This window comes from Pocillopora damicornis, chromosome 12, assembly GCF_964200805.1.
Source record: "Pocillopora damicornis chromosome 12, jaPocDami1.2, whole genome shotgun sequence".
NCBI classification, from domain to species: Eukaryota; Metazoa; Cnidaria; class Anthozoa; order Scleractinia; family Pocilloporidae; genus Pocillopora; species Pocillopora damicornis.
In genome coordinates this window covers 6,063,062-6,090,769 of record NC_142681.1, presented here as the reverse complement: position 1 = coordinate 6,090,769, position 27,708 = coordinate 6,063,062, and the positions used below count along the sequence as shown (strand labels likewise).

Sequence of the window (27,708 nt, the reverse complement as noted above, 5' to 3'; positions counted from 1 at the left end):
TGTGTTTTATCGCTAAAACTTGTTGTACACGACGTTGAAAAGGGAAACGGACGGGGCAGTATAAGGAGAGCGTGTCCTAAAAAAAAAAATTCTAATCAACAGTATCTCACTTATTTTTTTCGCTCATTATGGCTTACTTTTCTGTCACCTTCCTTCTGTAATTTCTAGTACTTCGTCCCACGACTTGAGCTCTTAATTTCTGCGCGATTGAGTAATGAACTCAAAGCGATTGCCATATATGACCTAAGTTGAGTGAAACGGGTTCACTTTTCTTGCACATACCGAGCAAGCTAAAGATGCAAATAATTGGAGTTGTTTCCACATAAAAACCAAAACTGCCGACAGTTCTTTGAGAGAGGCACTGAAGCAATAGAGCATGCGTAGTGGACCAAATCTTCAGATTGTGTAACATTCACGAGAGAATTTAATGAGGTAATAATGATATCTACACTTGGTGTGGATAGACACATGTAGGGAAGGATGCGAATGGATTAAAATATTGACTGCATATACCATACAATATTTATTAAGTGCCTTGATCATTGGCTGATCAGCTATGTCACGACGATAAGGCCTGCTTAGGCCGAAACTGCTGACCACATGACTGGATGGATTAAATCTGCATCTTTTTCGAAGAGCACAAAAGATCAAACGTCACCACGACACCCGCTTTGGCGTGCATTCTGTTTCTGTCTTAAACGTATAATTTTGCTTATTTTAAGTCTCTGTCTCTCTAACTACAGTAAACACTTCAGAAAATCGTGTTTTCTTAGCAATTAGTGAGTGAAATTCCCTGACAAGCAGCTGAGGCCTATTTCAAGCCTGTTGCTGTGTAAGGCTTTGCAAACGACCGTCAAGTATCATGTTCTTGTGAAATCTGAATGTCCCTTCATAACTAGCGCCAGGTCACAGGCGGAGCTTTTCGCGTCGTATGCGTTGTGTCTGAGTTGAGTGAGAACTGGGGTCAAGTCTTGCTGACACCACCTAAAAAATTGCACGTGCCTTTAGTACGTGTGTTTTGTGCGTTTCTACTCTTGCTAAGCTTGGTTCAAATGGGACTCGAAAGCAGTGAATTTCAAAAATTAGATACCACTTTTAAAGTCACTTTGGAAGCGTCTTTTCCAGTTTCGAGAAAGTTTCTTTCGAGATCGGCTTCCATACAAAACAATGGCTGTTCTATGTTCATTTACTAGCGCAAATGGATAGACCTTGCACTTGAAAAAAATTCTTCGTTTTTGTCTATCATTGTAGATATCTCATTTTCTACAAAAAGCTGTAGGTCAAAGTGTTGGTGAGCAGTTATTTGAAGTCACGCGAGCAAGTTTTCTCTGCCCACTCGGCCCTTTCTTACATCGTTCTGGGGTTTTCAAAGCACGCTCGCTTTCAAATTTCCCGTTAGGGTGATCATACATAATGAATAATGACCACTCATTCTACCCGATGACATATCGGATGAGCGCATGGTCGTGCTAATTAGGAGTGCAACACCTGACATATAAAATGTCTTCAAGAAAGAACTTGAGGACAGAAATTACATGGTGTATTATTCACATTTTAACGAAAAGAGTTGCAAACGACAGGAACATTAGCTCACGCAGATCGTTCGTGTATCCTCGCTTCTTCTTCTTAACTTACCTTTTGGCAGCTTCCACGTCCTGTTCTTCAGCCTCTTCCCAGGAAGCATGCTCTATCAATAGGGACGCTGATAAAAGAAAAAGGAATGGTTTAAGGCGAGATATTAAAAACGATCTAGAAAGTGACCGAATATGCGCACCGGTCGGGGGGGGGGGGGGGGAGAAAGAAAGGGGCGCTTTTAATTTTCCCTCCCTTTTCCCACATCCTCAGACGCCGACCACACAGTTTTTGCGACCGTACTGAACAACAATTCATTAACAAATTTCTAAACAAAACAGTATCATCAGCGTCATACCCATGTATATTCTTGCCAGGCTGAAGGCGACATCCCGTGCAGGTAATGAATCAGAGAGAAGCTCGTAGTTTTTTGGAGACAGCAAGGTATTCATGGAGGATTGTACTTTTTCCTCTATAACCTTCAGGGCTGGACGAAACGCACACGCCCTAGATAACTTGTTGGAAACATCCGCGTGAAAAGCCTTCAGTACCTGCATTATGATAAGAAAAGAGAACATGTTTCCGAATGTTTTAGTGCATGAAATCTGAGTTTAACAAAGACTTGAAATCACGAACTTTTTGAGAAGTAAGGATTCGAGCCTTCGTAGAGTGAATACCCTCTAGTTTAGGCAACTCATCTTATCTATAAAGTTTCTTTCTGACCACGGTAATAAATGCTTGTAGCAAGGATTTTTTCCAGTTAAACAGTGAAAATATAAAGACGGGTGTACAATATGTGAACAGGTACAAAACCAGAAAAAAATTTCAAAACTTTTTGTCAACTCACGCTAAAGCCAAATTAGGGCTGCAAAATGCTTTAAGGCACAGAAGATTTCACGAATCATTGCACGAAGGCATAATTTCCTTACAAACACTTTTCCTTCTTGGAGGGTTCAGCACAATGCCTAAGGTTTATGACATAATTACCAAGCTCAAGAATCGTAAAAACAAAATTGGTATAAAAGGTAACATTTACTACTGATATTAACTATGCCATATTTTAGGTAAACAATTAAAATTACCTGCCCGTGACTTTTAGAAATTGATCGAAGTACATCTAATGACAATACATTCGTCGTTCCTTCCCAGATGGGCAAAACCTAAAAGAGAAAAATTCAAGAAATGTTGGGGATACACTTTCTTCTACATCAGTTGATTGAGTAGCAGATTACCAGGTAACCAAGAAAACTCTTAAGGGTCCTTGAAATAAAAAAAGAAAAAAATAGAACATCTTGCGTTATAGAACTAAAAAGCGAGATCTCTTACTTAAATATGCAGGCTCTTAAAATTGTTTCCGCAAAACTCAAAAAATCGCCGGTCAATACAACTTTGGAAAACTTTTCACGCAATACGATTATCTAAAGATTCTAGGATCACTTTCCTAGAAATAACTTAATTCAGATTCCGTGAAATTTTGCAAAAGTCAACCGGCTGACGAAAGGACTCACAGCATGAAATTCATAACTGTCATCGTGAGGTCTCCTACGCAGCCGTTGTCACGCAACGTCACCAGAGCGTGCGTTGCGTGACGAGACCAAACAACGGGGACAAAGGAGAATAGTTTTCCGGTGGCAGTCCGCTTAAGAGTATCACTAGCGAACATTCAAATATTCTTCGCGAGGACAGGAAATTCACGTAGCAATGTATGAGAACCGCCACGGTGTTTTAGCAACGCTAATACAGAAAGGCTCTTTGTTTATCATAACAACTTCAAGGTCTTTTTTCAGGTCCTATTTACAACTACTAGTTTCAGTAGTGTTCTTAGCTGCGAGGATCTTCTAATTTCATCTCTCCACCGCAGTGCAAATATGTGAATTTTCATATATCTAAATTCTTCATTCACTTGGATGTTTATTTGTACCCAATTCATTGACCAGCTCCCAGTTGGCTTGTTAGCTCAATTGGTAGAGCGCTGCACCGGTATCGCTGAAGTGATCCGTCGGATGAAAACCAAATTAACTTGCGTGGCTCTAAAGAATCCCGAATCGTATAAATAGAATTTTATTCGATCTGAAACAATAAATAAATAAGATTTCTAAACAACAGAACCTAACCAAAAATAAGAGATCTAAGCACATCATATAATCTTCAAAACACGAACAGATTTAATCGCTAATTACATGCGGTCTTACAGAAATTACACTAACAGAAATCAACGCGAATAATTGAATGTAACAAAGCCTAAGGAAACCAAAAACGACTTAAAACAACTGACTTACTTCGTGACGGGATTCCAGAGTTAAACTAAACAGTATAATCATCAAAAACGGGAAATCTATCCTGATTCATGCCTCCGACACGACACGTAAAAACTAACTAAAAACCATCAACTTACTCATATTTCAGTGTCAATCAAGGTGATCAATAAGTAAAAAGAAAAGGTGAAATATTAAACTAAATAAACTTTTAAACGTAACGCAAATGTCACGCGAGCAATGTTCTTCTAGTGTTCTTAGCTGCGAGGATCTTCTAATTTCATCTCTCCACCGCAGTGCAAATATGTGAATTTTCATATATACGTAACGCAAATGTCACGCGAGCAATGTTCTTCTAGTGTTCTTAGCTGCGAGGATCTTCTAATTTCATCTCTCCACCGCAGTGCAAATATGTGAATTTTCATATATCTAAATTCAACTTCAAGGTCAGTTAACCATTCGTGACAGCCAACTCCCAAGTAATCATATACGGTGTTCATTTTATGTAAGCTGCCGCTGTCTCGAGTTGCCACCCATTCTATACTGAAATCTGCAATGCCTTGCAAAGTTGCGGGGTAAAGAGGCTCCGCTTTAAAGCCACGATCAGGAATCATGTCTTTCGTCGAGGATAACTGGCAAACAGAGAGACCAACCATCAGAGAAAGAACCAAGTTCGTTTTCAACAACAATCGCTTCAGCGATGTGAAGTTCGTTGTTCGGAAGATGGATGGTGAAAGCGAAAGTAAACAAGTAATTCCTGCTCACAAGTTCGTGCTGTCTATTAGTAGCCCTGTGTTTGAAGCCATGTTTTACGGCGAGTTGCCGGAGACTAAACACTCTATTGAACTGCCTGACTGTGAGTACGAGAGTCTCTTGGAGTTGTTTCGTTTCATGTACAGCGATGAAGCAAACTTGAGCGGAAGTAATGTCATGGGGGTGTTGTATTTGGCAAAGAAATATATGGTACCGTCACTAGCTGAGAAGTGCTCGGAATATCTACTAAAGAACTTGGATCCATCCAATGTTTTCAGTATCCTTCCTTCAGCTCAGAAATATCAAGACAAAGACCTGGTGGAACGATGCTGGAAAGTGATCGATGACCAGACGGAACAAGTAGCGAAATCAGATGGATTTGCGACAATTCAGAGGTCATTACTTGAGGCAATACTCGTAAAAGACACTCTGGCGATTGAAGAGATAGATCTTTTTAAAGCTGTTGACTTATGGGCCACAAAAGAATGTGAGAGACAAGGTTTAAAGGCAGATGGTGACACAAAAAGAAGAATTCTTGGAGAAAAAGCAGTGAAGGCAATACGCTTCCCAACAATGAGTCTGGAAGATTTTGTGAGTGTTGTTTTACTCAGTGATATTCTTACAAAAGCCGAAATTGTTAGTCTTACCAGACACGTAAGTTCTGTCTCTAAGTCTCCAGCGGGATATTCCGAAATAGCAAGATCTGGTTCTCCTGGGAAAATTCAAGGATGTGGTAGATTTATCTCACCACCTAATGATAGATGGAATTACAGTGGCACACCAGATGTCATCGATTTCTCTACAGACGAAGACATTGCCTTATATGGAGTACGCTTCTTTGGTAAACCGGACAGCACCTACTGTGTAGACTTCCACCTGAAGATGCTTACACCTGCGAAAGTGTTGATGTCTTTAAAAGCTGGAACAATGCAAACAAAACAATTGCATGCCGAAAAATACAGTTACAACGGTTTTGAATTGATTTTCAGCGCAAAAATCATTTTAAAGAAAAACACCCGGTACCGTTTAAGTGCTGTAATAACGGGTCCTATTTCAAAGAAAGGAATGAACGGTGTCAGTTCTGTTCAGTGTCCAGGGGTAACATTCACATTCATGAACAGTGACATCCTAAATAATAATGGAAGTAATGTTAGTTTGGGACAGTTTCCCGAACTACTCTTTTGTCTTAAATAATCAGTGAATAGTAACATAGAACTTGGCTATTAAGCATCTGATGGGTATTGGGAAACCAAGATTTTTTCGTTTTCTCCACGCCCATGACAAAAATTCTCTATACCACTTTCTTCCCATCATTTACCCTTTCCGTTTTTTTTTTTTTTTCAAAGTATCAGAGGAAACTACCAAATCAGGAGCATCACAATGGAGCCAATACCACGTTCGAAGACCGTGATTTATAATGATCGTTAAATCAACAGAAATTTTGCCTATAATAGAACTTCTTAGGGCCAAAGGCGCATGAGAACTGAGAGAAAATATTCAGTTAATGACTTTTAATTAATAGAATATCTCAAAGATTGCTACTTGTGTCATTTATCTAACTCTAACATTTTTAAATCCAAATCTTGAGCTTACAGTTCCGGTGTTAATAACAGTTTTGTATTGCGCTTAACATTTCACATTTCATCTTTACAGACAATCATTGGATGTACCTTTTTAAAGTTACTTTGGAGGCAATAATGGCTAACAACCATCCTTACTGTCTCATTTAGTGCATCTCGATTTTTCTACGTGATTAGTTTGTGAAGAGAATATTCTCAATAAAACATGTTAATTTTTGGGTATATATTGCCCTTAATTAGCTAGTGAATTTGATTTTCAAAAGCTGTGTTGCATAACCCGTAAGATAAATCAGTCGTTCTTACATTTACTCAAAAACACGATCACAGTCAACAATTCTTGGTGCCTTAGATCATTTCCCCAATCAAGCCGTTCCCTTGAAAAAAATCGTGACTCATCAAGGTTCCAGCTTATGACTTTTATCTCGAACAAAACCGCTCCTCCTGTCGATGTTCTGATGTGTCACATCAGTGACACACTCGGCTGCGCCTCGTGTGCCACTTTTTTGTTCTTACCACATTTTGACGTCATCTGTGATCTATTACTGAACAGACGCACGGCAACTTGGAATCTATTTGTTAAATAGACTCACGTATGCAGTAGTAAGTGTAGTTGTTGTTGTCGGAGCAACGACTGATTTAAGGAGAGATTTACTGTGGAAGATTGCTCATTTCAAGGAACTTTGGAGACAGCAGTTAGATTGTGTTAGTGGAGAGCCAGGATATAGACTGTGGTGGGCTTAATTAAGTTTATTAACCACAAGTATTGTCTTTCTTTTTAGGAGTCGCTCCTTATTAAGAATATCACTCGTTGTTTAATAAAGTTGTTGAGTTTGTGGGATTGTAGTGTTTTTCTGTCGGTTAGATTATACCGTAACAAGATATGTCTTTTTTATTCATTTTTTTTTTTATTTACTCATCCCTTTTAAAATCATGAGCCGTTTACCATCCCAGAAGAGTCCACAAGAGAGCTGTTAAATTGAACGAGAAAATTTTTGTAAATCCTATTTCACAACAACCTTTCCCAGGTCAAGCTAAGTGCGAGCCTTGTTAGCGAAGGAATTCCCTGAAAGTTGCACCTCAAAATGGTTTATTGGAGAATTCCCTCAGGGTACCATTTAATGCTACGGCTTTGTAAAATGGCTGCCATTTACGAATTCAAAACGGAATAAAGGATGATTTGGGTCGTTGGAAAAGAAAAGACTGGGCAAATAAATAAAGGTCGTTCAGTTTTCACCCAACTCTCATTTTTTGCTTTGTCATCATTTCAACTTTTTTGGGATTCAATCTACAATCACTATACGCATCGAGTTTCCTTTTGGTTGTATAACAAAGGCTTGCACTTCAGAGAGGAGCAATCTCCGGAAAAATACGTTCGAGATTACATTTTCGGTGAACTGTTCATATTTAAAGTTGCTCTTGACCGCTGTTACAATTTGGGCACGCACTGTGTTTTTGTCACTATTTTAAGAACCTTTCCGAAATCACAACATCACGAAAACAAATTCTATGTATCACCTTTGAGTTGTTAAACAACTTTCTACAGGTCTTTACCGATTTTATGATCATTACCATAACTATAACTAATATTATTTTAGTCATCATCATAAATTTTGTTTTCCGTCTTTTTAAGTAGTGCACGGCAAGAATCATGCTTGAAAGAAGAAAGGAACTCGTAGGTCATACTTCACTGATTTCGTGTTGTTAAGGCCTATTTACACGGTACGACTTTGTCGCATGCGACAAGCTTACGACAGGCCTACGACACGAATTGTATCGTGTAAATCAAACCTACCACTCGCTTGCGACTGTCGTGCACGTCACGAAAAATGTCGTAGGATTTTAAAACATGTTTTAAAACGCTGCGACAATCGTAGCCGAAATTGATAGAAAATGACGTATTTTGTGACAAATTTCTACTGAGTAGGGGAGGAAGGTGAAATTTTCTTGCGTCAAAATGGCGGAGGAAGTCGCCTCCGGAAAGTCGAAGACTGCTTCCAAAGCGAAAAATACATTCTCAGATGAGGAAACAGAGAATATGATATCACTGTGGAGCGAGGAAGAGGTTCTTTTCAACAGCCGCCACAGAGACTACTTTAAAAATGACGCTAGACAAAGTGCAGTCAATCGCATTTTGTTGCGCCTCAATAAACAAGGTAAGCCCATGAAAACCGAAAGCAAATATACTTCAAGCCGTGATAATTTAGGGCCTATTCGCACTAGCAACTTTATTTAGACAAATTTCTGTCATCACCGACGTTTTACAAGCGTGGATGGTTTGTTGCGACTTGGGAAATTTTGGCCGAAGCGAGCTTCCAAAAGTTTATTTATCGATGACACTGATGACGCTCGAAGGCGGCTTGACCTGAGTTAAAGCGGACTCATTCGCGTTCTCAAGAAACAAAATATGCCTTATTGCAATTATCATCGCGAACAATAAGCAAAGGAATAACACCAGTAAGTTTTTCCTAAATTTGTCAGCCAAAAAGCATGACCGGCTGCCGGCTGCAAAGCAAGGACGCATTAGTGCCGTCAGTAAAGCATCATGACTGTGTCAGGAGACAAAATAGTTGTCCAACAAAATTGTCGCGACAAAATTCGTCGGTAAGATTTCCGCACAGCCCCATAGATTAATTACTGCATACAAGTTTCGACTCTATTCATATTAACTGTTTATGTGAAATAGAGCGTTTTCACTTGACGTCACGGCGGCCATATTGGTGTTCCAAAACAAAGAAACGTCGGCCATATTGGTGTACCAAACCAGTCCTTTGGGAGTTGAACTTTATTTTTATGCAAAAATGGTCTTTTGTTTGAGTAAACCAATATGGCGGCTTGTCAGGTGAGTGAAAACGCTCAATAGTATGAGAATGGCTGCGTGTATAATAAATGTATGGGGTTGTGCAAAGCATAGATTAAGAGGAGAGAGAAGGAGTTGGTCGAGTTGGCCACAGCTCCTTATTTTTTTTTTACAACGACTGGAACATGGAATGGTACTTGCTCTGGGTTTTGCTCTTGCTGCAACTGCTTCAGCCGTCTGTTTCTGACTCTATGGAAACTGATATATTAACATGGCCTGAATTTTTTTAGGTCTCACAAGTGAGGAGCTTCTAAAGAAAATGTCTGCCCTGCGTACATATTATGGGAAAGAAATCGGGAAAGAAAGAAGCAGCAGAACAAGTGGAAAAGGGACCAAGGACGTGTATGTATCAAAATGGCACTTTTTCACCTCCCTCCACTTTTTGAGAGATAACATAACCCCCAGGAAAACCTCAAGCAATATGGACACTTGCATTTCAGAGGAGAAAGAAAATGAAGCTGTGGGCCAGGATCAGCCATCTCAGCAAGCAACTCACCATGTTTCTGATGATGGTTCTGACCAAGGGAGTGTTTTCCCCACTAACAACCCTCCGTCAGTAAAAAACAAAAAAAAGAGGGCATTAGCATTTGAGGATGAGCTTCTTTCCACTTGTTTAGAGGAAATGAAGCGCCCAAAAGAGGATGTCACTGATGCTGATATTGTGTTTGGGCAGTATGTCTCAAGGCAACTGAAAAAAATACCAGAAGGGTATGCTAAAGAGATGCTGAAAATTGAAATTCAACAAAGTATTGTAAAAGTAATGTTACCTGTAGCACAGCCCTTGTCCAACCTTGTCACCTAGGCTTTTGATGACTTTAATGACAAGTGATTTATTTTCTTCATTGTGAGTCAATTTTTGCCCTGAATTCGGTGTTTAAAAATAAATAATTTATTGGGACAAAATTTACAATTTCCATGATATATTTTTGTTAAAATTTAAAACTTTCGCATTCATGCCCATTTTATGAACAGTCTTTATGAAAACAGTACTTGTATAAACTTAAGACTGTTGTTATATAACTTTCAGTATACTAGAGAGGAAAATATATTTGTTAATGCATTTTGATCAGAGAGAATAAATACAAAGGTATTGAATTATTTATTAAATTTGTAAATATTGTTCATGCATGAACATATCATAGGTTGTAACACATTTTTTAGTCACTTTTACACTTAAAGTGCATGTGAAGTAAGAAATTATTTTGTCTCATTTGAAAGGCCTTTAAGAGAGAAGAAGAATGGTGTTTTCCTTTTTGCAATATCTTCTTCAGTTCCAGAGATATTGAAGTTTTTACATTATGCAAATTAGATAACTGATGACGTCATCAGTCGTTCTAGTATGAAGTCAAAACACAAAATCAACAATATCTCAGGAAAGCCTGTAGTTGTGGAATTTCAATTGCAATAAAATATTACATCTTCCTTACACAACTGACTGTTCTATTTAAAAATATGGAGAAAAACCTCTCGGATTCAAAAGAAGACTTTGCTACATCTGTCACAATTGCATAAAATTTGCAATTTGCTTACTGTTTTAAAAGTTAAATTAAGACATTCCACTGCCATGGAACTTGGCCTGGACCATTGAGGTAGTTGCATAACTGGTCCCTCATTTCCTCTGCCTTCCTTGGTTGCCTTCCCTTTCGAGAATTTGGGACATTTGCAAATGGGATTGTAGCAACGTCATGCCTCCAGGAACCTTCATTTACCACACCATTGGAGTTCTCCATGTCAAGGGCCCCAGTGGGGATGTACCTTTCTGGAACTCTTGATCTTAAAAAGTTGTGCAGAGCTATTGCACAAAGGACAATATTGACAGCACTCTCTGGCTTTGTACATATAACAGTTGAAAATACCCCGAACCTGCTTGTCAAAATGCCAAAAACATTCTCACTGATCCGTCGTGCTCTGGAAAGCCTGTAGTTGAAGATCCTTTTCTCATCTGAAAGATTTCTCTGTGAATAAGGCTTCATGATGCTATTCTCTAGTGGAAAAGCATCATCTCCAGCTAGATAAAAAGGCAATGGATTTTGGGTGTAGCTGCCATCAAAAGATTTGTCTGCTGACTCAGGAAGCAATCTCGGCTGGGGTAAGCCAAGAGAGTCATTGACCAGAGCTTTCCAAAACAGGCTGTTTCTGAGTACACCACCATCACTTATTCTGCCTTGACAGCCCACATCAGCAAATATAAATTTGTAATCTGCATCTACAACTGCAAGCAACACAACACTGAAGAAACCCTTGTAATTGTAGAATTCAGAACCAGAGTTGCGTGGATGGAGGATACGTACATGTTTTCCATCAGCAGCACCAATGCAATGCGGCAACTGCCAACGGTCATGAAACAGCTGTGCTATTGGTAACCACTCCTCTGGAGTACTTGGGCATTTGAAGTAATCGTCCTTAAGGACCTGAAAGATGGCTTGACACACTTCTGGAATAATGACTGACAGGGATGGCACACTGATTCTGAACTGGTACTGAAGACTGGAAAATTTCTCTCCAGTAGCCAAAAACCTCAAGGTCACTGCCAGACGTTCTCCAGGTGGTATTGGCTGTCTCATGTTGGTCTCTTTCTTTTCAATTAACGGTGTCACTTTTTCAAGAAGGTTCTAAAAATTTAAAGGTAGATTTAGCAAAAGATCAACCAATTTTGCCATAACATAATAAAGTAAAATATCAGCACTTGGACAACATTTTACGCACCCAAGATAAAAGGTGACAGTCTGTTTTGCCCCCCTGACATAATTATAAGTAACATTTGACAGGAGAATAAAACAGTAACCTTTGAATGCTAACTCAACCTGGACGAACTAAAAGACATAATATTTTTATCTAGTAAAATTCTACCTCAATACCAAATATAGAATTTATATGGTTTATTCCCCAGACCTTTGCATCAATGCCTTTCATTTCAGATTTTCATAGAGGATGAGTATTACCATGCTGTGCCCAGCCGGCAAGCAACAGAAATGGTTACTGCAATTCAATTTCAATAGCTTATCAATGGACTCACTCATGTTGTCACCGGGGGGGGGGGGGGGGGTACTTGCAGTATACATGGCGGGGGGGGTCTGACATTTTTGCGATTGAAAATTTACACCCGTGGTATTTTGTGGATCAAGAGACCTGTCACAATTTTTTTGGTCTTAAAGTCTGTTTGACTGTAAAAATTTTGCCTTGTATTTTTTTGAGTGTAAAATTTCGGGTTCATGTATTATTTTGGGTTTGCAATATGAAGCTCCATCGACCCCCCCCCCCGGTCATCTATACTGCGAGTATTCCTCCCAGTTTCTCACTGAATACTATGATATTTTTTTCAAAAATTTTGTCAGGGTGGAATTTTTGTCCCGCCAAAAACAATGTGGTACGTAACACTACCATTCTCACGGTGGACAAGCAATAGGAATGCCATCAACACAAGGTCCTGACGATTTTTACTAAATCAATCAAGGGAAAATGAACTGCAGATAATATTCAACTTAGATCACAAATTCCTTTCTCCCTTCGTAAAGTTTGTAGAATGCAATGTAACCATGCAATGTTAACTGTGTAACTGAACAGCTGAACTATTTTGTCAAAATCATTTTTCAATATTGTTATTGCAAACGCCAACTTGAAAATTCGGTCAGTGTATTAAAAACGCAGTCTGCAGGGGTAAAATGCAGACCGAGGAATACTACTACAGAAATCACTTTTTGTTAGCACCTCTTATAAAACGAGTCCGAGGGGTGGCGAATGGCCTCTAAAAATGTAAAGGTCTCGCAAAATTTTTGTGAAATTTCAAGGGTTTCGCAGTCTCGTTTTTTGAGCGTTTCTGAAAGTCTTAAAAGTCTCGAATTTTTTGCGAAGCCGTTTTGGAGTCTAACTCTCGGCCTTGCAATCCAAAGACCTCAAAAAGTCTCGGTCTCGAAAAGAAAAACGCTGGTCTCGCCGTCTCGCAAAGGCTCGTATTTACCATTCGCCACCCCTAGTTCGCACTTGAAGGGCTTGCTTGCTTGACTTCAGGGCCCAAATATTTCGCACGACCGATCACGATCAAATAAATTTTACCCCGACACAAATTACACTAAACGCTAAAATTACGAATATCCATGAAAACCATAATCTGAAAATGTCTTTCACAGTTCAAAAAAGCGCCAAAACACCCACTGTACGTGTTTACGAAGTAAGGAAAACCATTTAACCTCACCTGAAATGTTTCCGTGTCCATCCGTAAGTATCGCCTGTAATTACACTCGTCCTCCAGCCTTAACTCCTCTAACAACTGCCTAAAAACCCCTCGCTCCGTTCTTCTTCTTAGCCATTCCCTCTCCCACACTTCCTTCACCTTTCTCTTCTTCTTCCTTCTCTTGCAAATTATTGAAACAATGACCGCGGCCGAAACTTTTCGACAAGCGACTAAATACAGGAATGGCTCCGACCTGTAATTGGATGATAAAATAGTAAAATTTAATAAGTTATATCTTAACTCTTTGCCCGTGAGTATTGTTAACCGCGTGTCTCAAAGCGGAACAATGAAATATCAATGCAAGTGAAAACACCGATCTATAAAAAAAGAAATGATTACTTACGTAGCGAAGGGAAGGCAGCCTTTCTTATTCAGCGAGGTCGTTCTGCGATATTCCAGCGATGGAAAAGTCATCGGCTAACAAGCTCCGCTGACAAAACTCATTTGGTCAGTTCCGGCGGACGACGACTGGAGCCATTCCTGTATTTCACCGCTGACAGGAATAGCTCCGACTCAAACGTTTATTAATTTTTTTCAATAACTTTTAAGTAATTTAAAAAAAAAAAAAATTTTAAATTTAAAACTAAAATGGTGAGCAGTGCTGTGCGAACAGTAGTTGTAAAACTTCTTTATTCTCTGACGCGTTTCGTTTAACTCTCGTAACTTCTTCGGGGAGTTTTACGAGGTAACACTAAACGCGTATAGTTATAAACCATTGTTAGCAGCTATGACCAGTGACCATAAGGGCTTACCTGGACCTACGAGCAGGAATAGGCAAAGTTGTGAAAATTTGAACATTTCTTTTGAAAATTTATTAGGCAAGATGAGAAATATTTTTTGGGAGCCGCGGTTTTAGCTGAAAATTTTCAAATTTGAAAAATTGAAGAGGTTTTTTACAGATGATGCCAGGAAAGCAGTTGGCAAATTAGGTTAGGATGGCTCGTACAGAAAATGTAGTTTATGGTCCACTCATTCTTTCTTAAATTTAAGTGGTATAAATACCTTGTCTAAAACAGTAGTGTGATACGATAACTAATGAGATATACTCGTTCCAATACTATGTCATGTGATGAACAGCCTTCATTACTTTTGGAACATGTTTTATAAAATCATTTTACTCTTTCTTGTTATAGCCAAAAACTGTTCGAAGATTGGTTGTGCTATCACTGCAAACAGTCAAGGTACTTCGATATGATTCAGTGCGAGGGCTACTGCCACTGGTTTGACTGGTAAGACACTATTTTTTTTTTTGTTTTGTTTTTTTCCTTTTTTAGGTCTAGTGGAGTTGTTAGAAATTACCAAGCAAAATTAATCCGCGACTTTCTTCCTTTGGGTGTTGTGCAAAAATAGATCAAGAACCCGATGAATGGGTTTGTCCTTCATGCGAACAATTACCTAGAAAATCCGTTTCCACGAAAAAAATTCCCTCGATTGCGGGCAAGCCATACTTCTCCAGTAGAGCATACTGTAAATTAAAAACATCGGTGGCAGCGTCACGCAACCTTGCGTGATCTTTCAAACATGGTATGCAGTTGCTGTATTATTTTAAAACTTAGAAACTACATCACCCTGTAGAAATAAAAGAGGGCTTCATTTGCAAGCACTGTAGACTTCAACATAAGAAGAACCTAATAAATAGCTCTTTCACTTTTTATCGGTATATAGATTATTTAGCCAGAACCAAAAAATTAATATACGCATGAGTTGGAGCCATTCCTGTCAGCGGTGAAATACAGGAATGGCTCCAGTCTCTGGTCGTCCGCCTAGACAGACTAAATTAGTTTTGTCAGCGGAACTTGGCAGCGGATGACTTTTTCATCGCCGGAATATCGCTGAACGACCTAGCTGAAGAAGATAGACTCTGCCTTATCTTCGTTATGTAAGTAGCCATTTCTTGTTTGACACGTCGGTGTTTTCGCATCGATATTTCATTGTTCCGCTTCGGTACACGCGATCAACAATACTCACGTGCAAGGAGTTAAGATATAACTTATGAACTTTTACTATTTTTATCATCCAATCACAGGTCGGAGCCATTCCTGTATTTAGTCGCTTGTAACTTTTCGGCTCTCGGCCATTTTGTTTGTTACTATCCCCAGTCCACCGGAGTGGAATTGCACGCGATTTTGGCATGTCGTAGGTGAAAATGTCGTGCGCGTGTAAATTGTCCTAAGTCATGTCGTAGGCCTGTCGTAAGCTTGTCGCATGCGACAAAGTCGTACCGTGTAAATAGGCCTTTACCGTGATTTATTCTCATGCTCGAGTAGGAAATCGCAAAAATATGTTCCCGCAAGGCACAAAAAAAACCGCCAGTCAATTAACTGTCCGCAAAATTTTCACGACATTCTTAGATAACATTATATACGTCAAGAAATTCAAATTCTGTCCACAATTTCCAGCGTAGGAATAATGTTTCCTCTCCGGCCGCAGTTTCTAACTCACATACAGATATTCTTAACGAATACTAAACAATTACGTTACAGATAGAAACGCATACAGAAACTTCTTTAAGCAACACCAATGCACATATTATTAGGCTCTCTGCGTATTAAACAACCTTTGTGCCCATTCGTGACTGCTACCGGAAACGCTTCCAATATATTCATGCCCCGAGGCAACCTCGTTAATATTTGCATGCGTAACGTTACGTGTCACTAATTAATGTGAACGGAGTAAAAGGGCAAAATGTCATTGGTGATTTAAGTTGTTTTATTGTGGACCACTGTACTCTGGGGGTAAAAATCAGGTACATTTTTGCGCAGCCTGAATCTTGGAGGGAGCGAGTAACTCACACAACCAATATGAGGTTTTCTCGGTTAATAAACAAATAAAAGAATACATTAATATGTGACCATTTATATTTAAATTTTGGGAGTTGCCCCCTGCTGTCTTCTCCTCGTGCTCCGCCAATATAAAAACTTCTCTATCTTGCTAACTAAAGCGAATTGTCCCTGTCTCTAAAGCCAGAAGCAGCTATCATGTCTCTCACCGAAGACAATTGGCAAACAACACGACCAACTATCAGAGAAAGAACTAAGTTCGTTTTCAACAACGAACGTTTCAGCGATGTCAACTTTGTTGTTCGGAAGATGGACGATGAACGCGAAAGTAAACACGTGATTCCTGCTCACAAGTTGGTTCTGTCCATCGGTAGCCCTGTGTTTGAAGCCATGTTTTACGGCGAGTTGCCGGAGACTAAACACTCTATTGAACTGCCTGACTGCGAGTACGAGAGTCTCTTGGAGTTGTTTCGTTACATATACAGCGATGAGGTGGCTTTGAATGGAAGTAACGTGATGAGAGTATTATATTTAGCAAAGAAATACATAGTGCCGTCACTCGCCGAGGAGTGTTCCAAATATCTTCTAAAGAACTTGGATCCATCCAATGTTTTCAGTATCCTTCCATCCATACAGAAATATCAAGAGAAAGACCTAATGGAACGATGCTGGAAACTGATCGACGAAAAGACAAAGGAAGCTTTGAAAGCGGATGAATTTGCGACAATTCAGAGGTCCTTACTTAAAGAGGTAATCATTAGAGACAATCTATCCGTTGATGAGATAGATCTCTTTAAAGCTGTTGACTTGTGGGCCACAAAGGAATGTGAGAGACAAGGTATAGAGGCACATGGTGACACGAAAAGAAGAATTCTTGGAGAACAAATTGTCAAAGCCATACGCTTCCCAACAATGAAGGAGGTAGACTTTGCAGGTGTGGTGCTTGACAGTGACATTTTAACAAAACAAGAGATTATCAGTATCTTCAAGTATTTTAATTCAATCACTAAGTCTGTAGAAGGCTTTTCCAAGGCAAAGAGGTTTGGTGATATCAAACGATGCTGCAGACTGGGCTTAAAGTCAGACAACCCATGGAATTATCCCAATCGCAGCGATTGTTTTAACTTCTCTGTGGACAAGGATGTGGCGTTACACGCGATAAGCTTCTTTGGTAACGAAAATCAAAGTTACCCAGTCACCTTAGAGGTGATAGACAACACAAGCAAATCAGTTCTAGCAACCAAAACTGCATCCTTTCCATCAGAGTTGTTGCAGTGCGAGAAATGCAGCTACCAAGGTTTTGAGGTTTATTTCGACCAGCAAATTAACATAAAGAGAAACACCTCCTATGCTATAAGTGCTCTGATATCAGGTCCTCCTACTTGCCAAGGAATTGGTTGTGTTGGCTCAATTCAAAGTGCAGGTGTAACATTCACTTTCACCAACAATGAATCCTCAACAAATGGAACAAGCACCATGTGCGGTCAATTTCCAGAATTATTGTTTTCTCTACAATAATCACTAGTTAGTCGTAACAGAAATGAGTACATGGCTTGTGTAACAGGAAAAAATGGATTGCTTGTGGAGAACAGGTGCACATGACCGAGCGCAAAGAGGGGGGGGTGGGGGGAAATTTATGAAGGCTATGACTAAACAAGGAAAACAGGACACAGATATGTATATCATATTATTGAACATTTTAGCCTTGAAACATTTTTCGCTGTAAATCAAGAGTAAAAGTACTGCCTGAAATCGCTGTATTAATGACTCAACTCACCTAGCTGTTGCTTTTTAAAAACTTTTCTGTCATGCAACGATTTTCAGCTGTTGCCTCAAAGTTCAATGATACGCTTTAATTCTAAATCTTAGTCCTGGAACAACACAAATATCATTTCCAAGGCCTTGAAAGTGATGGACTTCGAGTGTGGGTCATGGCTAGTCATAAAAAAATTACTGAGCCTTAGATATTTGAGAGAGACATACCTTCATTTCAGATCATTTTCACACAAAGTCAAATAATTTTGGAACCAGCTTCTTGAATAGTGTTTCAAAACGACATGGATGGGCGTACAAAAATTTTATTTTAACAGATGAGGAACACCTTTTTAGTGTTTATGGTAAAAAAATTTTGATGCAGCATAAAAGCATATACAGTTTAATATTCCCTCTGCTACGCTTCAGCGCGTTGATAATTTTGTTTCAGAAAAACATTTCGCTACGCTGTAAACGATTTTGTTTCCATGTTTAACTTAAATTGCCGCAGAAGTCTTAACCAGTTTTTTAATAGCAAAATCCCAAAGTAAAAAATCGCAGAGAAAATTTGTTTTCTCGAGGGATTTGTTTGCTGACGTCATGAGCGTGCACAATAGAAATATGAAGCACGCTCACGCAATTGAATTTGATTAGACAAATTTACTAGCTATGTTATAAATGTATTTGAAAAGTGTAAATGAAAAGTGCAAATCAAATGATCATTTTCCTCGTGAGTGGTTTTCCAAATGTGAGCAACAAAGGTTTTTTTTTTTTTTTTTCTGGCAGGCTACTAGGCAGCTCACCGAATACGGGAGCCACTAAGTGAATTGATCAGATATATAGAGGGAGTGAGTTTCTAAAGAAACTGTGGTACTGCGTCGGTGGGAGAATATAACAGGGTAATTTAGTTTAATAAACTGAGTTGATTATGTAAATTGGCAACCGTAAAGAGTTTCTTAAGCTGACGTTTCGGGCGTTAATCCTTCGTCAGAGCGAATGATCAGGTGTTGCTTCCTATATAGGTGTAATTTCCCTTTCCACTGAAAACGTTCATCCTTTTTCTCCATAGAGAGTTCTCAGCTTCAATTAAAGGAAAAGGAAAAAGAAGCCCTGTGTTTGCAGGCCCGAATGTAGGTTGTAAGACAAAGTTATTTTTCATTGATGTGTTTTCCGTCACGCTGGCCCCCGTACTGACGTACGGAGAACTAGGGGTGAAAATTCTGTCGTGTATGATGTTATTTTATCTTCAAATTTCCAAAATTACCACTGTCTCGGTTTCCACCCGATTTATAAATCGAATTGATACAGCCGAAAGATAGATTTTTCCTTGATTCACCGCCCATCTCACAACAGAAGCCATGTCTGTCGGAGAAGAAAACTGGCAAATGACAAGACCAACCATCAGAGAGAGAACCAAATTTTTTTTCAACAACGATCGCCTCAGCGATATCAGGTTCGTTGTTCGCAAGATGGATGGTGAAAGCGAAAGTGCTGTCTATCAGCAGTCCTGTGTTTGAGGCCATGTTTCACGGTGAGTTGGCGGAAAAACGGTGTGAGTAATCAGAGCTGTTCAGGTGTCACATTCACATTTACGAACGGTCCCTACTCAGACTATGGAACTACGACAATACAGGGACAGTTTCCTGAATTATTATTTTCTCTTCATATGATCGCGCAAAATTTCAAGTAGAAATCGTATATTTTCGTGTAGTTTTAATGAAATTGTAAATCAAACAAGCTGACGCGAATGTAAGTACCTGGAACGGACAACAACTCTTACACATATCGCCAAGGTAATTAACAATCTCTTCAAAGGACACTCGATGTAAAAAATGTCCGTGCTTACCAAAACTCCAGGGGCGATAAGAAACTAGATTGAAAAAAACAAATGACGACTAACCCTGAAAGGGTCTAAGCAACTTTTGAAGCAACTATAACATTTGATCGAATTTTCTAATACAAAAATCTGAAAATATTAAAAAATCTAGTATCTTCAAAGCTACATTCACTTAAAAGTGCTATCCTTTTAAAAGTTCAGCAAATGATGACTCAGATTCAATTGCTGAATTTCTCATCCAATGATCACAACCATACAAAGTACATCAAAGGCTTATTTGGTTTTATATGTTGCCTATTGAGTTATCCATAAGCAAAGTTAATTATTTTAATAAGCTGCAACTAATCTTCATTGCAGAGGAAGTTTTGCCTAAATATGCAAACAACATTTATTCGTCACTTCTACTGAGACAATCCGTAGTATTCCTGCTGCTTATACATGTATAAGGTAGCTTTCGGTTTGCAGTTTTGTGCAAATCAAATTCGAATAAATTCAGTTGTAGAATATTCACGTTCTAGGGCAGATCATTTGGCTAGAATGAAATAATCAGAAAATCACTGGATTGTACGCAAATCGCACCCGAGTACAGCTTGTAGCAAGATCAAGAATGTAACAGAATAGTATATTACCAGCAACAGTTTTCTGTTGTGAAACCAAGTTCTCGCCACTAACGTGTAGCTGCAGTTCTGTCAACAAGTGAGAACGACTGGTAACATTTTTTTGAAAAACCAATACTAAAAAAAAAAGCCAAGTACCTGAGCATCCCTCATCAAGCCTGGTAACCCTGTGTCTTCTATGTATCCTTGACCACCAAAACTCTCAAGACCTTCTGAGGTAACCTGCATGGCCTGTGTAAAAAAGCAAAGCTCAGGTTATGAGACCTTTAAAAAACAATAAATAAGCTTTGACAAAAGGGTTGATTCTAGAGGTCTTAACTGAGGTGTTCTCTTAGAATCACAAACTGAATAAATTTCTAGAAACACCCACTCTGAATTAAGGAAACAATTTCCTCGCGTAGACGTCAAACAGATACAAGTTGGAAGCGATGCGCAAGAGTATCGGGTTATGCGCGCCTCGACAAAATCGCTGAAGCGTGAGTACCTATTATAAATGTTGGTACCTGCTTGGCATAGCGTATAAACCAATTAAGGCTTAGATTAATTTTACGACTAGAGCAATTCATTGGTTACATTCAAAAAAAGCCTTTTGGTAACTCCAATCGTAGAAGTTAGCCTGCAAAACAGGTGTATTTTTGCCGCATATTCAGTCGCAAGTTGTGCGCGATGATAGCGCCCTCACAGCTCTCGCCTTACACTTACCTTTATTAGCCTGAAAAAAAGAAAAAAAACATTACACCTTTGCCATTAACAGCCTTGGTTGAAGTGCAAATTTAGACAAGCTCAAATGTTAAGATATTTTTGAGCAAAGAAAACTTGCGCAAACTTTCTTGTAGAGCGAGTCACACCTTACAGCAAATGTCAAATTTGATCCTGCACACAATTTTTTGTTTGAAGCAATGGTCGTACCTGTTTAGCAGTGTACAGCTTTGTGATAGGTGTAAGAAGTCTCAACAGCTGTGTCTCTACATCTGAGGTCTCGTTGCAATCCTGTTTACCAAGCAGACGGGCAACTTCCATTGAGAGCAGGAAGGCCGCGCGGGTCTCCACCTGTACAAGGACGAAAAAAAGGAGGTAAGTTATCTTGATATCTTTCTCTCTTTCTTTGAAGGTAAATAATGACGTAGGTGTACAATTTCTAATCATTTATATTCTATCCTAGTGGCTATTTTCATTGGTTTATAGCCCAAATAAATATTTGCCTAGTGAAGAAATGATGAAGTAAACCAATTTGCTACCGGTTTTTTTTAATTCAGACTGAATTACAACACTCCTAGGTCACTTTCGGCCACAATTTACATTTTTTCTGTGGTTATGGGAGGGAAAAAACAGATAATATTTCCTGGAGCAAATTTGGAATGAACAACTGCACACCTGGATTACTTCTAAAATTACATTGACAATTGTTCAAAGACCAAGAAAATAAATCACCAAGTGTTATTACCTCTATTTTAGCGAGAGTCTGCATATGAAGGGGATGTTTCACCAATAGTTTACCAAACACTGATCTTCTCAAACAATAATCCTGAGCCAGAGACATAATTCTGAAAAGGATCCAAGGACGTCAATTGTTAACTAATATTATCGTAAAACAAAATATTGTGAGGTTCAAAGCTGGTCCACTGATTTTTAAAGTCATGAAAGCACTCTAGCTTCATACAAACTGTTTTCTACCCTTATCCTGAGGTTCTGGCAAGGAGAATTTGTGTTTGGCAATCATCTCCATTTTTTTTTTCTCAGGACCTTAGTGTTTGATTAAGCAGTGGTACTGTAAGGAGAAATGAGTTGCTGGTCAGATTTAGGGGTTAAAAGCTTATGTTTATAGTATGACTACAAGCCACTTGAATTAATCGAATTCACTGCGCTAAAAGTACTCACCTCCTCTTCAGCCTCTCCCACCCACCCACCCTAAAATATGTTTGTCAAGTTTCTCTTCCAGGTTGTAACCAGCCATTTTAACTCCAGGGCAGGGAGGGAAACTTTCAGAGTAAGAATGTCACCCAAAAACCTAACACAGATATACTTTAAACCTTTAACTCCCAATTCTCATTCTTTCTGTTCTTACTGTCTGCCATATAATTCATATGATATTAGTTTGGAGAATTCAGAATTGGATCAATCCATAATCCCCTAATTGATATTTTTCTTTATTCTCATTACTTTTCTGCTTGATATTGTACCGATAGTGTAAGGAGAAATTCTGTCTTGGTCACTAGTGGGACTTTTAGGGTTAGACCCACACATTGAATCAGCGCTCGCCATGTCAAATGAGAGGCCACTTACAATATCTGTCAGAAATGTTAGCTGTACAAAGCTACTGTAATTTTAACAAAATTCCTTTTTTCACCACTCTCACCTTCTCATGACACCTGCAGCTACAATGCTGTTGTGAAAACGAGTGATTGTTAACATGTCTGATATACAAGGCACTCCACGACCCTCATCAGACATCTGAAAATGTTTCCAAGTTAGTTGGTTTTGCATAAGAGAATGTAATTATATGCAAGCGGTCAAAGAGGTAAGGCCATAAAATATGGTATGACAATGGAGCAGGTATTGCTGTCACCAAGGTGAGGATATAAGTGAATGAACTTACCTTGTAGGCTTGTGATCCATGAAGAAGAAGCTCAGCAGTAGGAAGCTGCCTGGTTCCCAACTTATTTTTCAATCTCTGCAAAAATATAGGATTAAATATTAAATCAAATTAACTTTGCCAGCTTGTAATATCAGTGCATCAGTTCTATTGAATCTATTTGTAACAGAGCTAAAGAATGGGTAGACATCTTAAACATGCTGCTTCCAAAAATGTAAAAAATTGTGATAATGATGCTGAAGGGACAGACTGAGAAGAAAGGATTAAGGTTGGCATGGTTGTTCAGTTTTCTCTGTCAAAGCCTTGTTATGAAGATTAATTGAAAAATAAAGACAGTTATTAGGAATGTAAAATCCCTCAAAACCTAACCAAACCCCTGAGCCCTACCCTTGTCCACTTCTGGGCAAATAAGGCCATTTTCACTTACACTTTCCTTTAAAATACACCAGCACTAACAGCTAGTGGTGGCATTCTATCCTAAGAATTATAAGTTATATTCATTTTACCTGGACTTCAATATTGTTTAATTTGCCATCTTCATTGCGAGTTTGCATGTAAAACATTGTAATGCCTTTGGTGCCCTGATACAGATTAATAACAATGCAAATTATGACATTATGACATTATTAACACCTAGTACATATGGAAAAATTCAAATTAGACTTGAGAAAGTGGCACAAGTTGTGATTTTCTTTCTACTTCTATCAAGAGTAAACTAGAAAACCAAGAGGAAATCTAATAAAACATCAAATTGAACCCACATCTGTTGCAATGTTAATGAAAGAAACCACTCACAGGTACAGTAGATCCATCAGGGTTCTGGACTCTTGCAAGAGTGAGTGTCACATCTGCATCAGTAGCTGAGCTGAACCACTTATAACCATACAGTCTGTAGGTGTCATTGTCTTGAAGGACAGCAATCGTCTCTGTACCATTTGCTACTAGGCAAAAAGACACTCATCACCACTAACATAGGAATGTAGATTGGATAATGAATAATAGTGGGTGGCAATAATCAGCCTACTGTGAGTCAAGGCATGATACTTGACCCTTTACCACTAAGAGTGACTGATTTCTAATTACTTATAACAGCATCACCCTTGACAGTCAAACATCGAGGTCACGAGAATAAAGGAAATGATCACTAATTTCACAAGCTCCTGATTGTCAATCAAATTCTCCTTGTCAGCACCATAGGAAATGTAAAGAGAACAGAGTGGAGAATATGAATACTGATGTGAGGGTGCAAAGGGTCAAAATTATTATTAATGGAAAGATGAGCAGCACTGGGAAAGAAGAATTAAATTCTCAGTTTACACAAAATAATTTCAAAAAAAATATTCCAGCAGATAATCTAAACTTACCTACATCTGAGCCCCCTTTCCTCTCAGTCATCCACTGACCAGATGTCCAGAATTTCTTTGGATCTCTGCTGGTTAAATGGCTGTAGGCATCCTTAAGAACACTAAGCTTCTCTGTCATATTTGACACCTGGATGTTAAAATATAGGGGAAATTACAACAAAGTCACAATGTTTTTCCATCTCCAACAAATTTGGAACAGAAAAGAAAATTGAATTTCTTTGAAGGAACGCTGGCTGCTTGTTATACACTGTATACTGTAAAATTGTGCTGAATGAACCATGAGTTGAAAAGGGTAATTCAGATCAAGTATGCTTAACTACAGAATGTTGATCATGAATAAAGGAAAGAAAGCTAAAAATGGCATCTTCAATTAAAGCAAACGGCTGTGCATGTTGAACTTTCTAGTCAACCACATCCATTACTGAAGCTGGGCCCATTAACTAGTTAAACTACTTTACCACAGCCAGTTAACTACTGATTAATGAATAACATTGCAAAATGACTGACAACTATTGTAGCTCACACAATTAATCCACTAAAACCTTATTTCACTGAAGAGAACAAAGTGTCTTTAATACTTAGGGCTTAAATTAGGCAAACTGGCTTACGTATACCATTATTTCAAATCTAAGCATAGTACATGTACCTCAATACTCTTAGCTGCTCCATCTGTCATGGCCAATGGACAAGAATACAAACCAGAAGAAGGAGAAAACATGAACAGTTTCGCAGCTTGGTAGATACGACTGAGAATAAATAAAAATCAACAATGTTGAAGTTTTAATGACGCCTTTAGCTACCTGCACAGATAAAAAATAGCATGTCAGTTCTATGCACTTGTGTAATCAACTGACTTTGACTAGTTTCTATGAAAACAGAAACTCATTTTTACCTCCATTGTCCATACTTTCTTTCATAAGGAATGGATATCAATCCTTCTTCAGCTGACACATCATGTAACTGTCTCCACCCCTGGCAAGTCTGAATATTGTCCACCCTTTTTCCCCAAGCATCAAATTGTTCAAGTTTTGGTGGCTGTAGCTCACATTCCCTTCCCATTGAGTAAATATCAGTGGCCACTCTGTGGCCAAAGTGCTGTAAGTCTGGAAAGATTTCTTGTAAAACCTGTGTTTAAATAAGTCCAGTTTCATTGAGCAACTTTGTGAGCAAAATTAAGAAAAACCTTTTATACGTTTAATTTAAGTCTACAGAGTCTCCTTTGCAATGTTCAACAGGTTAATCACTCCCAGCAATCATAATGTCCATCCACCTTCATTGAAATAAATCAAACTCCTTGATAATATGTATTTAGTAGAATGATATGTGCAAAGAGTGATCCATCTTGGATGCAAGTAGTTCTTTTCACTTAAGTAAAAGTGAGGGATGTTTTAACACCCTGAGGAGAGGTCATCTCCAGGGAGTTTCTCTCACACAGACTACAGAATACAACCCCCACTTAACCATATCACACCTTACAATGAAAGAACTTAATGTTGTGTGATATGAATTAGCTGTACTATAATAGTCCCATGTGGCCATACAGAATATTATCTACTAGATACTTATGGGAAGAGGAGATTGCATGAAAAAGAGTACAGTTCATTTTGTGATAGCTAACACAAGTGAGGATTAAATGGTTAAGAATATATGAAAGTCATATATTTATATATCACAAGTGAGGATTAAAACCCTTGTAAATGCACAAACTGTCAAAACACCAACACCAGACACAATCACAAAATTTACAAGCAGTTAATGCAGAAAAAGTCAATGCTCCCTGTAGGAAAAAACACAATTTAAAAAGAGCAGATTAACCCTTTACATTTTGACATCAGTTTGAATATTCTCCAAACCGTTCTTCAATTAGTAAGTGTACTTACTAAAAAAAGGAATTACCCAAATTGACCTAAAATGACCTTAAGTGATGTCTACAATGACCTTAGTAAATTACCTAAAATAACCTGCCTAATGTCTTGACTATTCTTGACCTAATATGATTGAAAATAACCTACTCTAACTAAAATGATGCAAAGTGACGTTTAAACTTCATAGGAGCAATTTAAAATAGTAATTGCCAGTGATATACGGAACAGAACTGAATGATGCGAGCTGAGTGCTTACCTTCGCGGTTTCACCTAATAGATCATTGTGCTACTACCAGCTACTATTATGGATCTTTTTAGCTAAGCTTAAAACGCCATTTTTGGTTGTTTTAGACATCAGTCAAGGTTATTTTAGCTTTTGTTTTTTTATTTTAGGTCATTGTACACGTCACTCTTGGGAGGTAATTTTAGGTAATTTTCTGTTTTAGTAACTACGATTTCCTGAGTTGTTGACGAGAAGAATTTCTTCAACAATCTGGAGACTCTTTAATTTTTTATCATTTTCTTTATTCTCGTGACTTAACTGTGTGATTCAGGAGCGATACTGTATGGAGAATTTGGATTCTAGTCATTATAAGGGGTTAAAGGGTTAAAGATTAAAGCTGCACAATTTCGCAGACCAATCACTATTGTGTTCATGTTAATTATCCTTTACCTCATGTGGAAGGACTCTCTTCAAGTACGATTGCAGAAATAGATCTCCACTGAATTGATTTCCAAGCCTTGGCGCTCCTTGAAAGAAAGTTCCTCTCTTAGAAGCGGCAAATTTAGTATCCCCTGCAACTGAACTATCTGGCGTATCGCGGTTGTCCAAATCAAGGGATTTTTCTGCGCCCCTTAAAGTGCTTTTCCATGCGATCAAATTATTTGGGAAGAACTTATCGGCTGTTATTTTAGCCCTGAACATCTTCACATACACTTTTACAGTTCGCAAGGCGATAGCAAAGTCGATAGAGAGGATTTTCTTGCACACTACAATTCAATCGCCATGTTTATTATTTACTTCTTAGGAACCACGCTTTCACGAAAATCGCAACTTGCGTAACATTGCGCAACTTCTGCAATGACGGGTACTTGGAAACACGCAAGTTGTCGCAGTCAATTTCACCTGGCATTTTGGAGTCTGTATATTCTAACCTAAGATTTATCTGATCTTCCTTTCTTTGTTCTTCTTCAGATTCACTGCTGAGACGGTCTCGGCAGAGTTATGGTAGATACCGCATTGAGACCATAATCAAGAGGAGGTGGGGTTGGGCAACAGGGCGTTAAAATTTTATGTCCCAATAAAGGGTGGCTTGGTAACAGCAGTCCCAGAGACTAAAAAATCTTGATTTCATCAGAAAAACCAGATTTGGGGGTGTAATTGTCATAATTGATAGGGCAAACTGAGAAAAGTGGGAATGGCAGTTCTGCAAGTAACTGCAAGGGAGTTCATTTCTACAGTCACCATTTTCGACGCAAGAAAAACTTTTGACAAAAGAAGATTCAACACGTTTGTAAATTCAAGTTATCTTATATTCAAGATTTATTTCCATAGTTCATTGAAAATGTAGATCTAAAATAAAACCGTGTTTGAAAGGTAACAGTTAACGATGGATGTAATATGTACATAAGTGAATATGCATTGTAGAGAT

At 38.6% G+C, this 27,708-nt stretch overlaps 4 protein-coding genes across 6 annotated transcripts; 3 read left to right on the top strand and 1 right to left on the bottom strand.

Annotated features, from left to right (window-relative positions):
* Positions 1 to 406: 406 nt before the first annotated feature.
* On the bottom strand, positions 407 to 27,100 carry LOC113675451 (acyl-CoA dehydrogenase family member 11). Of its 3 annotated transcripts, none has more exons than XM_089189791.1 (15): positions 26,730 to 27,097; positions 25,084 to 25,316; positions 24,838 to 24,937; positions 24,192 to 24,318; positions 23,623 to 23,768; positions 23,334 to 23,408; positions 22,831 to 22,905; positions 22,591 to 22,685; positions 21,679 to 21,778; positions 21,144 to 21,284; positions 20,373 to 20,465; positions 2,655 to 2,732; positions 1,931 to 2,123; positions 1,636 to 1,702; positions 407 to 984 (listed from the first exon to the last, which is right to left on the bottom strand). In XM_089189791.1, exons 1-15 carry the CDS (start codon positions 26,979 to 26,981, stop codon positions 861 to 863), a joined length of 1,899 nt encoding a protein of 632 aa, XP_089045917.1. In that variant the 5' UTR covers positions 26,982 to 27,097; the 3' UTR covers positions 407 to 860. The 3 variants fall into 3 exon arrangements, 2 of the variants coding, with proteins under 2 accessions (XP_089045917.1, XP_027047832.2); XM_027192031.2 differs by having other exon boundaries at positions 23,623 to 23,765; positions 26,730 to 27,096; XR_016181796.1 differs by lacking the exons at positions 407 to 984; positions 1,636 to 1,702; positions 1,931 to 2,123; positions 2,655 to 2,732 and adding exons at positions 10,098 to 11,629; positions 13,210 to 13,441 and having other exon boundaries at positions 23,623 to 23,765; positions 26,730 to 27,100.
* LOC113675452 (BTB/POZ domain-containing protein 6-like) lies at positions 3,624 to 6,412 on the top strand. The gene has a single exon (XM_027192033.2). It carries the CDS (start codon positions 4,440 to 4,442, stop codon positions 5,772 to 5,774), a length of 1,335 nt encoding a protein of 444 aa, XP_027047834.2. The 5' UTR covers positions 3,624 to 4,439; the 3' UTR covers positions 5,775 to 6,412.
* On the top strand, positions 7,890 to 10,443 carry LOC149036220 (uncharacterized). Its single transcript, XM_089189794.1, has 2 exons — positions 7,890 to 8,313; positions 9,248 to 10,443. The coding sequence occupies exons 1-2, from the start codon at positions 8,115 to 8,117 to the stop codon at positions 9,817 to 9,819; spliced, it is 771 nt and encodes a 256-aa protein (XP_089045920.1). The 5' UTR covers positions 7,890 to 8,114; the 3' UTR covers positions 9,820 to 10,443.
* On the top strand, positions 15,492 to 18,496 carry LOC113675453 (BTB/POZ domain-containing protein 6-like). Its single transcript, XM_089189792.1, has one exon. It carries the CDS (start codon positions 16,227 to 16,229, stop codon positions 17,544 to 17,546), a length of 1,320 nt encoding a protein of 439 aa, XP_089045918.1. The 5' UTR covers positions 15,492 to 16,226; the 3' UTR covers positions 17,547 to 18,496.
* Positions 27,101 to 27,708: the final 608 nt, after the last annotated feature.